The sequence below is a fragment of the Peromyscus eremicus genome, chromosome 3, assembly GCF_949786415.1.
Source record: "Peromyscus eremicus chromosome 3, PerEre_H2_v1, whole genome shotgun sequence".
In the NCBI taxonomy this organism is placed as follows: domain Eukaryota; kingdom Metazoa; phylum Chordata; class Mammalia; order Rodentia; family Cricetidae; genus Peromyscus; species Peromyscus eremicus.
In genome coordinates this window covers 3951593-3964479 of record NC_081418.1, presented here as the reverse complement: position 1 = coordinate 3964479, position 12887 = coordinate 3951593, and the positions used below count along the sequence as shown (strand labels likewise).

Here is a 12887-nt window from a genome sequence, read left to right as displayed (position 1 = left end):
TAACTGCTCCTTGATTTTAAAGTACCATACTAGGTATTGGATGCACATAGGAGAAGAACAGGCATGCAAAAGCAGTAAAATTGTTACCATAACAATATAACAATAAGGAGAAGGGAAGTTAGAAGTATTTTAGGGTGAGTAGATGTCCATTGTTCCAGATTGAGTCTACTCCAGTCCTCTGGAAAAAGTACTCTCATTTCAGAGGGAAATTCAGAATAGAGCAGTTTTCCCCCACATAGGAGCCAAACTAATAGGCTCCACATACGTTATCCAAGATAGCTTCCCTACAAAGATTAATTAGGAAACTCAAAGTGAGTTTTTCTCCAAACGAAGTCCTGTGATCTAAGGCATGAGAGGTTTTGCCTGTGGCACAACTGGTCATTCTTCCCAAGGCCAATTCCAAGAGAAACAAAATGCCATCATACTAAGCTGGCCTCAAATCACTTTTCAGTCAGATGCTTTTGTGGCTATCTATGTACCTGGCTTCTCAGTTCTTCTTGAGAAAAGATATAGGTGTACATATCTCAGCCTCTGTCATCTAGCATTTAGGAAGACACATGAATTATATAAATAGTAAAAATGCTTCTATATAATTCTTATCTTCCCATTTTGTCTACATCCCCAGTGATTCCAAGTATAGGCTTTCACAAACACTGGGCACTTTAGTCCATGTAGTCTTCATTTTAGTTTTCTGTAAAGATTCACAAATTATGTGCCTCATTTGGAGAATATGCATATTTGTGTAAGTTATTAAATGGAATATATATATGTATATACATATATATGCTTTATCTAAACTTCTTCCCTGAAAATCTATAGTTCTCTAGTGATTGAGAATGCTTATTTACTAGTGTATTATTATTTAACCTTGACTTGTTTGAATTAAGAAAGATATTCAAACACTAAAGTAATTATTAAATTGTGACTCCCCTAAATCTGAACATAGTTATTGAAAATACTCTTGGACCCATGGTATTTGCTTTTATTAACCCTCTGACTTGGCTTCACTGTGTCACCTCTGCCTTCCACCTCCCTTCCTCAGGTTTGTTAGCTACATGTAGCAGTGCCCTATCAAGTCCGTCACAAAGAGCAGCAGCCAAGAGGTTGGCTGCATCCTTTGCTTTTAGCTTCCCAGTGTTGTTCTGGCAAGCAATAACTATATATGTCCACATTCATTTTTGCTGCGAGAAAGACAATCCAATAGATAACTCAATTTAGAGAAAAATTATGACCTAATATTCTCTTTGGGAAAAAATGTAATATTTTAATTCTGATAGTACAATCTAGTTGAATGGATTTTTCAGTACCTTGTAACAGGCATTGTGAAATAATTTGTGGAGTGAAGATCCCTGTATAAAAGCCAGAATGATAAAGGGTAGCCAGCAGGCTTTATATACAAATATGGTATAGAGATATGTGTATCATTTAAGCTGTACACATCGATAGACATATATAGAGAATGTGAGTGTAAGTCTTCAAGGTAGTGACTTGATTGTCTTTTGCTCTAGTCCTCAATTTCCCACATCCATAAATGGTACACATTCATGTTGTCTGATTCCATCTCCAAGGGAAATGGGTTATGGAAAAGAGTTCTTGTGCTTATCTTTAAGTTTCTATGGTAAAAACTATATTCCTTTTAAAAATAAGAAAATAAGTCTAAGTTTAATAAACTGGGCCAAAGTTGCACTACAAGGGAGTTTTAGGCATCCAGTCAGGATCTTTTGTTGTTATTATTGTTATGATTTTTTAGCTTGATCGTTTGAATAAGCCCAAAATGGACAAACAGTGAACATGTTGCCTACTTCTTTCTTTCTTCTAGCTAATTCCCCTCCCCAGAGACGGCTACACTCACTGGTTTCTTGTATGTTCTATATTCTCTGTAGTATGGGAAGGGGATAGGGAGATACAAACTACTAACGAGCAAAAAGACAATATCCTGTATGAATTGTTTGAAAGTAATGGCCTGGTGTTCTTTGTAGGATTGTTCTGTGGTTTGCCTGTTAAGTTACTTCCGGCATCTGTTCTGCTGTTAACATTTCGTTATAATGCAGCCAGTTTGTGGAGAATCAGAGTACTGGTGAGGCTAAGGCTGAGAGATCACCATCAGCTTGAGGCTAGCCTGGGCTACATAGCGAGTGTTAAGACAGCTTTGGCTATAGAGTTAAGCTCAGTCTCAAGCAAAACAAATATTTTATTAATGAATAACTGAGCCTATTGGTGACTTCTAACATAATTATAAATACAACTGTTTTTCCCAGTGTCGAACTTGTCTCCATACCGCTGATGCATAGGCCATTCTCCCCATCTAGTGAGAAGTGTTTTATCATATCCTAAACTGAGTACTCAACTCTTTCTTTGTGCTTTAGCTAGCCAGTCACCCTACTGGCAGCAACATCCCATAATATCTTGTTAGTGTTGCCTAGAAGGGATCTGTTCATTTCATTTCTGACTCTCACTTCCCATCTCTGGTTAGTTTCACTCCCACTGCTATGGATAATATTTTGTTTTAATTAAACTGTCTTTTCTTGGTAAGATGTCTGAAGCATATCAATTAGCCAATTAGTTTGATCAGTGAGATACTTTGCCTTCACTCTACCATGGGAACAGTCATGCCTACAACAGCCCATATCTCTGCATTACAGATGCTGAAGCATTGCTATGTTCTAAGGGGGTCTGACTCCACAGGGTTATTGTGAGGATTAGGCACACTTGTAAGATACAGTGAGTGTAAACCAGCATGAAGACAGCCCTCTACATGGAAGACAGCACACACAGTGATCAAGTGTGCAGACGCTGGGGCTAGCACCGGGTGTGCTTCTCACCACAGCCAGTTCAACCTTGACGTTTCATTTCCTGACTTCTGTGTAGCTGGGAGATACCAGGGTGTTCTCTCTCTCTCTCTCTCTCTCTCTCTCTCTCTCTCTCTCTCTCTCTCTCTCTCTCTCTCTCTCTCTCTCCCCTCTGTGTGTGTGTGTGTGTGTGTGTGTGTGTGTGTGTGTGTGTGTGATTGAAGGGAATACCCTAGCCCTTCCTTTCTTTTGCTTCCATCCATAAGGTGAGCACTCCCTGCCATGATGCATTAAAACCAACAGAGCAGTCATGTGCTAGGGCTTCGAAAACCATGAACCAAAAGAAGCCTTCCTCTTTGTAAGTTGATTGCCTCAGACACTTGCTGCAGTGATGGGAAGCTGACCAATACAGTATACTGACTGAGCAGTCTTAATTTCACTACCTGCAAGGATGTTTGCAGGAAGAAAGAAGACTTCTCCTCAAGCCCACCACATAGTGATATACAGCTGGATGTCTGCTCCTGTCCTCACTCTCTGACAAGTCCTGTTTTGAAGCCAATCCACTAACAGAGTCCTATAGCATGATCTTGGTTATGCTTCAAATTATTGTGTATATTAGATTCCTGTAAGCATGTAGAACTCTGCCCACCGCATAGAATGTTCTCATTAAGTACTAGCTATTTTCCCACCCAGGCCTTTCCCCTGTTGATTTCCCAGCCAGGTTTCCCCCACACTGATCACAGTCCAGTGAAACTTTACAGAACAAAAGGCAAATAGAAAACTTCTTCTAGCACTTTTTTTTAACAATAGTCACTACCTGTTTTAATTACTTGTAAGTCTGTTTATATCTGACATAATTCAAATAGCTTAATTACACTAGACACATGAAAGTGTGCATGCAACACACACACACACACACACACACACACACACACACACACACACACAGTGTCTTCTTCTTGGAGGCAAATTTGAATTGGCCAACCACTGATGTAAATGTAGCTAGAAAATTCCCAGTTTGTGCTCACAGCCATGTACAAAGTTGGATGGGACACTGGATCTGTCTTCTTTCAGAGAAATAAAGTCAGCAGTTGAGGTCCAATGTAGCACAGTGGTGGCCTCAGAGTACAAAGGGTATTCAAGGTGACGGCTGAGTAAACAGTAGGTTGGAACAGTTGTTTAAGCTAGGATGCTGCAGTTATTTTAAAGGGCAAGGAAGACAGAGAAAGAAGTTTCATGTAGGTCAAGGCATGTAAGTCAAGGTACTAACCTCTGGAATAATTCCATTTAACTGGGATGGAAGATTTGTATGGAGTAAGTGGTTGAGCGCCCACTGGCCAAGGTAAATATTTAGAAATTAATCCTTTCTCTAAGACTGAACTTTTTTAATAGTTGGTGCTCAAAATTCACCGATTTGAAGCCAAGTCTTTGGGTCTAGGTTTAATTTTAGGGACAAAGTGTACAGGCCACGTCAGAGCAAGGAAAGGGCTTGACAGTAGGCCACTCAAGAGGTGAGCAGCTAAAATAACGGTGTTAAGAACAAGGAGGTTGTGTAGTTTGCAGGTCTGAGTAGATGCTAATGCCTGAGAACATTTTTAACTCTGGAAGTTAAGTGAGGAAATTATAACCACAAAATAGCATATATTTCATTTTATGCCTTCATTTAGGATACTTTTGTGAAAATTATTTGCTCTCTCAGGGGAAAAAATCTGTATTTCTGAGGCCCTAGAGGTTTGGAAGACACCTCAGATCCCCTATATTTACACACATTAACCTACAAAAACGTTTTGTGTGATGCTGTACATCTTTTCTTAATTACTCCTCATCTGGTCCATAGAGGGTCCCATAAGTGAATCAGCAACTTCCATGGAGAATAGCCAAGGATTCCTCCAAATGTAATGCCTCTATTAATCGTTCATTATTTAAGGGAGTATGCTGTACAGGCGAAACTCCTGCCCTGGGACAGGAATGTGACACAAGCCCATATTATCCATGTGCCTATTGTTAGCCTGCATTGCAAGGGTCTGCATGTTAAGATCTACACCCTAAGAAACCTGCCTTAGTTTTGGATGACTTCCAGTGACCGACCTACAGACACCTGCTAGTGTCAGGACAAACTGGGTTAGTGAGACAGTGCCATCTGTGTGTACATGGCAAGCCAAATCTGCCGAATTCTGTTGGATTAACTGAAAACACTGAAAAACTTTTCTTTTCTTTTCTTTTTTTTTAGTTGAAAATAAATTCTTCTCTCAGACAACACTTCCTATTCAGTTTCCCCTCCCTCCTCTCTTCCCAGCACATCCCAGCTCTTGTCTCCCCTAGATCCAACCCCTCTCCATTTCCTCTTCAGAAAAGAGCAGGCCTCCAAGAGATAACAACCAAACAGGACAAAACAAGATACAGTAAGACAAGGCAAAAGCTCTCACATCGAGGCTGGACAAGGTAACCCAACAGGAGGAACAGAGTTCCAAAAGCAGAGAAGAGTCAGAGACACACCTGCTCCCACAGTTAGGAGTCCCACCAAGACACCAAGCTAACAGCTATGACATATACACAGAGGACCTGGTGCAGACCCATGCAGGCTCTGTGCTCGCTGCTTCGGTCTCTGTGAGCCCTGCTTAGTTGATTTGGTGGGTCATGTTCTCCTGGTGTCCCCTCTGACCTCTGACTCCTACAGTCTTTTCTCTTCTGTGGGATTCCCTGAGCTCCTAGTTTCGAGTTCCTAGGATAAAGGCCCAATAGAGACCTCCAATTTAGACTCTCTGTATAATGTCTGGCTGTGGGTCTCTGCATCTGCTTCCATCTGCTGCCAGAGGAAGCCTCTCCAATGACAACTGGACAAGGCACCAAATTATGAGTATAGATCATTAAGAGCCATTTCATTGCTTTTTATTTGTTTGTTTGTTTGTTTGTTTGTTTGTTTGTTTTTAAGACCAGACCTGTTTGTTCTACCCTAAGTCTCTGGACTATCCAGTCTCTGGTACCTGGCCACCCAAGCAGTCCTATGTATGGGCTCCCTCTTGTGGATTAGACCTCAAGTTAAATAGGCATTAGTTGGCCATTCCCACTTGTTCTGTTCCACCATTGCCCCAGAACATCTTGCAGGCAGGGCAGATGGTATGTCAATGTTTTGTGGCTGGGCTGGTGTCCATGTTACTCTTTTGGCAGCCTACAGAGCACCAAAGAGACTAGAACACAAGGGTGAAGCCTCCATGCAGGCACGAGCTAGACTTCTCTACATTCAGTGAGTTGTGTGGCTGTCGGTCCTTGGCACTGGGGCCCTACTGTTAGTTTGTGGAGAACAACCTTCTGTCCTAGCATCAGCCTGGGTTGTTTAGGGATCTCCTTGAGACCCCCTCGGTCAACAACTCAACCAAATACAACCCAGACCCACCACTGGAAGCCTTCCCTAGCTACAAGAGATGGCCAGTTCAGACTTCATTTCTTCCATTATTAGAAGTTCTCAGTAGGGTCACTCTCACACATTCCAGGAAGTTTCCACTGCACTAGGTTTCCACCCTGCTCCCCAGATGCCTCCCAATTCCATCCTTCTCTCCCTACACTCTCTCCCTTTATCCCATCTCCCCACTACCTATTCCCGTTGCCACCTGCCCACAGTCTACCCACAAAATCTATAATAGTCAGAAACTGGAAACAACCTAGAAGTCTCTCAACAGAAGACTGGATAAAGAAAATGTGTACATTTACATAGTGGACTATCACTCTGCAGGCAAATGGATGGAAAAAAATCATCCTGAGTGAGGTGACCTAGACCTAGAAGACAAATATGCTATGTACTCACTGATAGGTGGATATTAGCCATTAGGTAAATGATAACCAAGCTACAAGCCATAGACCTGGAGAGGTTAGGTAAAGAGGAAAGCCCTACTGGATCTCCCAGGTGGGGGTGGGAGGCAACTTTTTTTGCTTGTGAAATTTGTTGTATTTTCTCCAGGTTAACTACTATTTTGCAAATGCATGATAACTCATTTTTCCAGTTAGATTTCTGAAACAAATAATGTGAGGGATAGTAACCATAAGGAGAAACTTATAACATATATGCTAGGAAAATACTATACAATTTACAAAGTTATTCCTGAAGGTGGATCACAATAATAGGGTCAAAATGCTAGAGTCAAACCCACAGGTTACCTCTACCTCATCACCAAGCATTTCTTACAATTGCCTTGGGATGTGTGGTCACTTAAAAAAAAATTCAAGACAAACCATCCAGAATGACTGTCTATCTGCTCAAGGACATACTTTGATTTTAATATACTACTCCTGAAACAATCATTCTGGATTTCATTTGATTAAAATGTATTTGATCTATAATGGAAAAAATAGACACTACTTTCTATGTTAAGACTAACAGCCGGGTGGTGGTGTCACACGCCTTTAATCCCAACACTCAGGAGGGAGAGCCAGGCAGATCTCTGTGAGTTCGAGGCCAGCCTGGGCTACCAAGTGAGTTCCAGGAAAGGCTCAAAGCTACACAGAGAAACCCCTGTCTCGAAAAACCAAAAAAAAAAAAAAAAAAAAAGACTAACATACGCAGAACATTTTTCTAAGTTTTTTTTGTGGAGCTATAAACGTAGTTCAATGGTAGAACACATGATGAGCATCCACTCAGTCTCTACCACTGCAAAAATGAGACAAATCAAATGTGGTCTGTTAAGAAATATTAATGTGGTTTTTAGGTGCTTCTGAAAATACAGTCTTAAGAGCGTTTTAGAATCGCATTTGCTCATGCTCCCAAGATTTTCACATCCCATACATTGTAGGAACCTAGACATGGCTACAGGCTTGGCACAAATGTGAACAGAAGTGTTGACACAAAGCCAGAGGGATAAGTAACAATTGATCAGTGATGGCAAGAAGCTCAGTAGCCGGGTTAGATATAATTAATTTTTCCCTTTTATTAAAAATAGATTATTTTATATAATATATCCTGATTATGTTTTCTCCTCTCCATACTCTTCACAGTTCCTCTTGACCTCTCCTTCCATCCAGATCCACTCTATTTCTGTCTCTCATTAGAAAAGAACAGGCTAAGAGATAACAACCAAGCACAACAAAATGAAATATAAAATAAATAAAAACCACACCATCAAAGTTGGACAGGACAAACCAACAGAAGGAAAAGAGTCTCAAGAGAAGGCACAAGAATCAGAGACCCACTTGTTTACACACTCAGGAGTTCCATAAAATTACTAACCTGAAAGCTGTAATATGTACACAGAGCACCTGGTGCAGACTCATGCAGGCCCTGTGCTTGCTACTGCAGTCTCTGTGAGCTTGTATGTGCCTTGCTCAGTTGATTCAAAGGGCTCTGATCTCCTAGTGTCCTCCATCCCTTCTGGCTCTTTATACTTTTTCCAGCTCCACTTCCGTGGCATCCCTGAGCTCTGAGGAGGGGGATTTGATGAAGACATCCCATTTAGGGATGTGTGTTTCAGTGTCTTCCTCCCCCCGCCCCCTGCCTAATGTCTGACTGTTACCCACTGAATTTTAGAAAAAGGAAGTCATTGGTAAATCTGGCATAAAAGAATCCATAGAGTGCAGGGGATGTAAGCAAAATCAAAGTGAGTTGATGTACAAGCAATAGGATTTTCATGGAGGGTTTGTTGGTAATCCTGGCAAAACAAAGCATTTCTGGCACACCCTCACCCTAAAGGGTAATGGTGGTGGTGATCATGATATTTAGCATTTCTTGAGCATCTCTGGTAGATCAGACACAGTGGCAAGCACCTTACACATACTGTCTTTTTTGCCACTCTGTATATAAGCCAGACACTGATAGGTTAACTCTGGCTCGTCTCTGCCCCTGGTCAGTTCCTGCCTGCCTTCCTCTACGCTAATATCTCTAGCAAATGTTTGTTCCATTCTTCTTAGGTTCTAAGACTCTTGATACATGCAAGGAAGAAGGCACTGACTGAAAAACTACTTACTATGTATAGTAGACATGAACAATAAGAGTGATCTTTATTCTCCTTAGTTCCCTGAATGAAAAATTTGTTTGCTTTTGGTCTCTCTAGCCTATCACATTCTCAATATTACACCAGCTCTGTTTGGCAGATGGAATCTCCCAGAATACATCTCTTCTTTGCTCTTCCCCCTCAGATGTCAGGATCTTGCATAATAGCGTTTACTCCCACATGTTTAGTTTGCTATGCAGGCTGCACCATTGACACATATTTTCATGTCTCCACAAAAGCTACTTTGCCTCCCAGTCTCCAATTAGAAAGCGGTGAACAAAGCCTTTTGCAACTATTGCCCCCTGGTTTATCTCTCACTTCCACTTCCTTTTATCCTTGAATCCTCAAGTCCTCTCACCTTCTTGGCTGGAGATTTTACCTGTATTTGTCTTTCCTGTCATGAACAGCACTCAGCAGATACTGGAATGTTGAAAAAGCCTCCTCGTTTCCTCAACTACTTTCAGGATGCAGTTTCCTTATCCACAATCTACCAAGGGTCCCAACTCTATGTGTTGTGGGTGCTCACCCTTGTATGTTAGTGTGAAGGCCAGAGGTCAGTGTTGGCTGTCTCCCTCTATTACCTTCTATATTTTTTGACAAAGAGTCTCATTGAACCTGGATTGATTCAGCCAGGCTGGTTGACCAGTAAGTTCCTGGGATCCACCTATCTTACCCCTTGGTGGCAGAATTCTAGGCATGCACCACCACACCCAACTTTTATGTGGGTGTTTGAGATCAGATCTGAGGTCCTCATGTTTGCAGAAGACTTCACTGAGATATGCTCCCAGCCCCTCAGCTTATCTTCTTAGAAATAACCCCTCTCTCAAGGCGAACCACAGGCACCAAGTCTGCTGGGCATATTACAGCAAGAGCCATCCTTTTTTATAGCTGCCCTTTCACCCTAGCCACAGCCCTCTGAGTACCCTGCTGTTTAGAGACTGCATCTTTGGATCTAGACCTACACATTTCTCAGCTTCACCAATAGAAAATTGCAGCCCAGGACTGTTTGTGGGCTGATCGAATACCACATGTTCATGTTTCTTTGAAATTCTGCCACGGACACATCAAAGACTACACTCTCAGGGCCCATGCTGGTTTGTCAGGGCAGGAGGCCTTCTCCCTTGTCTCTGCCTGCTGTGGCCTTGAATATGCCTTTAGGTAGCAGTTTTACAGTTTTAAGCCTGCTCAGGAAAATATTAGACATTCATTTAATATGAAATCAGTAAAAAGTTTTTAAATTGTAGTTTAAGGGAAGTTTTTGAAAACCATGCCTATTAATTTTTTTCTACTAAATCAAATGCTGGTCGGAGACTGATTCTGCACACTGATAAAAGGAGACAAGATGATAATAGATCTATCGGAGTCCATGTAGCCATGGCACCATCTCTTTACTCTTCAAATTCCTCAAGGATTTTAATTTTTCTCATCATACTTCTCTAATGTCACATTTTAAAGTCCCAAGGTTGCCTAGATCCAGGGAATATAGGTTGCTTTCAAATGGTATTATATTTTCCATTAAAAAAAATATTCATGCCTTTCAAAACAATCATTCTCCTGCCCCCTAGGGTTTTATATGCACATGGAGTGTGTGTGTGTGTGTGTGTGTGTGTGTGTGTGTGTGTGTCTGTGTGTGTCTGTGTGTATGTGTGTCTGTGTCTGTGTGTGTGTGTGACACTGACAGAGAGACAGAACAGGAGCACATGCTGAAGTGTGAGTAGGAACGTCCAAGGACACAGTCAGGAGTGAGCTCTTCCTTCCACCGTGTTCAGACAGTCTGTCCCATTGCTCTTCTGTCTGGCAGCATGCTCCAGGCTCCCTGCCCCTCAAGCATCTCTCCAGTCCTACCACACCCACCACCTCTCTGATGGTAGGGCTCTGGGATTATAGACACAAGCCACGGCATCTGGCTTTTTCAATGTGGGTTCTGCAAATTGGATTCAGGTCTTCTGGCTTGTGCTGCTTTTACCTGCTGAGGAAGTTCCCCAGTCCTGCCCATAGCTTAATGTCTAGTGATAATTCTTGTCAGAAAAAACATGGTTGTCTTCCCTCATTAATAAAAAGTGAGTTAAGACACAAGAGAAACTTTTGAGGCAAGGTAAAGGAAGACTTAATCCTTGTAAATCTTGAAGAAAACACACACACACACACACACACACACACACACAGAGAGAGAGAGAGAGAGAGAGAGAGAGATCCTTTCAATTCTTCAAAATCTGAATTTTAGACAAAAGTGTACCATGAACACTCCACCCACATGGAGTCACACATTTGGTTTCAATCATCTATATTCATACAAATAAATCTCCCAAGCAAAGTAATTTAATTATTCTGTGAAAATTAGACAGGGAGGATTTTTTTTTTTTGCCTTTGAAAATGTGACTCAAAAGTGATATAGAATAAGATTCAAACCACACCTTACGTTATAACCATCTAATTTTACATTATAATTGTTTTTGCTCTGTTTGGTTTTTATAGGACCCCTCCTCAGTGAGACTGTCAAAAGCTTCAGACCCAAAGCAAGGCAGCCTTTGCTGACTGGAATCATAAAATTGGTGAACTCTAAACTAGTTCATGCAGAACTTAAAGTTACACAAAATACTTAACTGCAGAAAAACTGAATATGTCTGATTCTTTCTAACCAAGAGCAATTTACGCACTTACGCACATGTCACACACATACACACACACACACACACACACCACTTAACACAATGCTTGGGATCCAATTCCTTTGTGTGTGTGTGTGTGTGTGTGTGTGTGTGTGTGTGTGTGTGTGTGTTTGAAAAAGTCAGTGGACTCTATTGCCTCTGAGATGTGGTGCTCTGGAGCTGTTGGTGGGACAAATGGGCTTCCTCTTCTCCACCACAGGCTTCTGGATTTGTGGAAACTGCCTTGACTCTATGGATGAATGTCAAGCACAGATCAGAGCGGTCCTTGTTCTTGCGGACCATGTGCTGACACTGCTGGGTGTAGCCCAGGCATGCTTGTTGATGGTGGTCCGCATGGTAAGAAATGACTGACCGGATCTGCCTTTCAGGACCACCCCAACCCCTTTGCTGTGGGTGGCCGGCTCCACTCCCACAGTCTTGTGTTGAAGCAGCCAACTGTAGGGGAAGGAGCTGCAGGCCTTCAGGTTATGGGGCTCGATGCTGTACATCTGCTTACTACTCATGGTCAGGAAACTGGAGTAGTCCACACTGCCAATCATTGCAGATGTGCAGACATGGCAGTGGCTCCTGTCACTATGGTGCCCAGAGCCCAAGTCCTCTTTATCTTTAATTCTGAATACGTAAGCTGACAAGGAAATAATCCTCACTCAGAGTAACTTAATTTAGAAAATCATTCAAAGTTAGAAGTATTTTAATGGGGCTGGACGGAAGGCTCAGTCATGAGGAGCACCTAGCGCTCTTACAGATATTCCTAGTTTGGATTCAGCACCGATGTCCTGCAGCTCATGATGATCTGCAGATCTAGAGGGCCTCAAACCTTCTGCCCTCTGTGAGCTCCTGCACCACACACAGTGCACATAAGCTCGTGTACACACACGTGTACACACACATACACAACTTTTAAAAAATCTCTTTGAAAAAATATTTTTATTGACTTAGAACGAGTCTGCCTCCTAACAGAGATTGGATACTCAAGTTGTATAGAAAGCAGAAATGATAAACAGTTTGAGTGGATGCACGAAATGACATGTATGAAGAAAGACGTGTGTAAAGGTGGTAAAAGACAATGAGAGACAGGTGGGAAAGGGACGACAAGGCAAGAAAAACTAAGAACTAGAAATCGGAGAGCAGTGGCTGTGCCTGGTGTTGGTAATTTAAATGACATTTTGTCTCAGCTCCATCAACAGTACAAGGATCACTTCGTCAGAATTTCCAGATAACAGCGTTTGAAATGAGACTGTAGATCAGTACCTTGGTTTTATCTCAGTGAAATTCTTTGCTAATGGCTGAAACAAGGAAGAAAAATTTTAAAAGCATTTGTTTGTTTTGTGTGTGTGTGTGTGTGAGAGAGAGAGAAAGAGAGAGAGAGAGAGAGAGAGAGAGAGAGAGAGAGAGAGAGAGAGAGAGAGAGAGAGAGGGAGAGAGAGAAACTGAGGAAGTCAGAGGCATCG

General features: G+C 41.9%; 2 protein-coding genes across 2 annotated transcripts in view; one reads left to right on the top strand and one right to left on the bottom strand.

Moving 5' to 3' along the window:
• Positions 1-12887, top strand: part of Magi2 (membrane associated guanylate kinase, WW and PDZ domain containing 2) — a 609708-nt gene that overhangs the window by 153088 nt on the left and 443733 nt on the right. The window lies entirely within an intron of this gene.
• Positions 11679-11992, bottom strand: LOC131905549 (large ribosomal subunit protein eL28-like). Its single transcript, XM_059256434.1, is given in 2 exon segments — positions 11679-11962; positions 11965-11992. Coding segments are annotated over 2 exon segments (312 nt in total).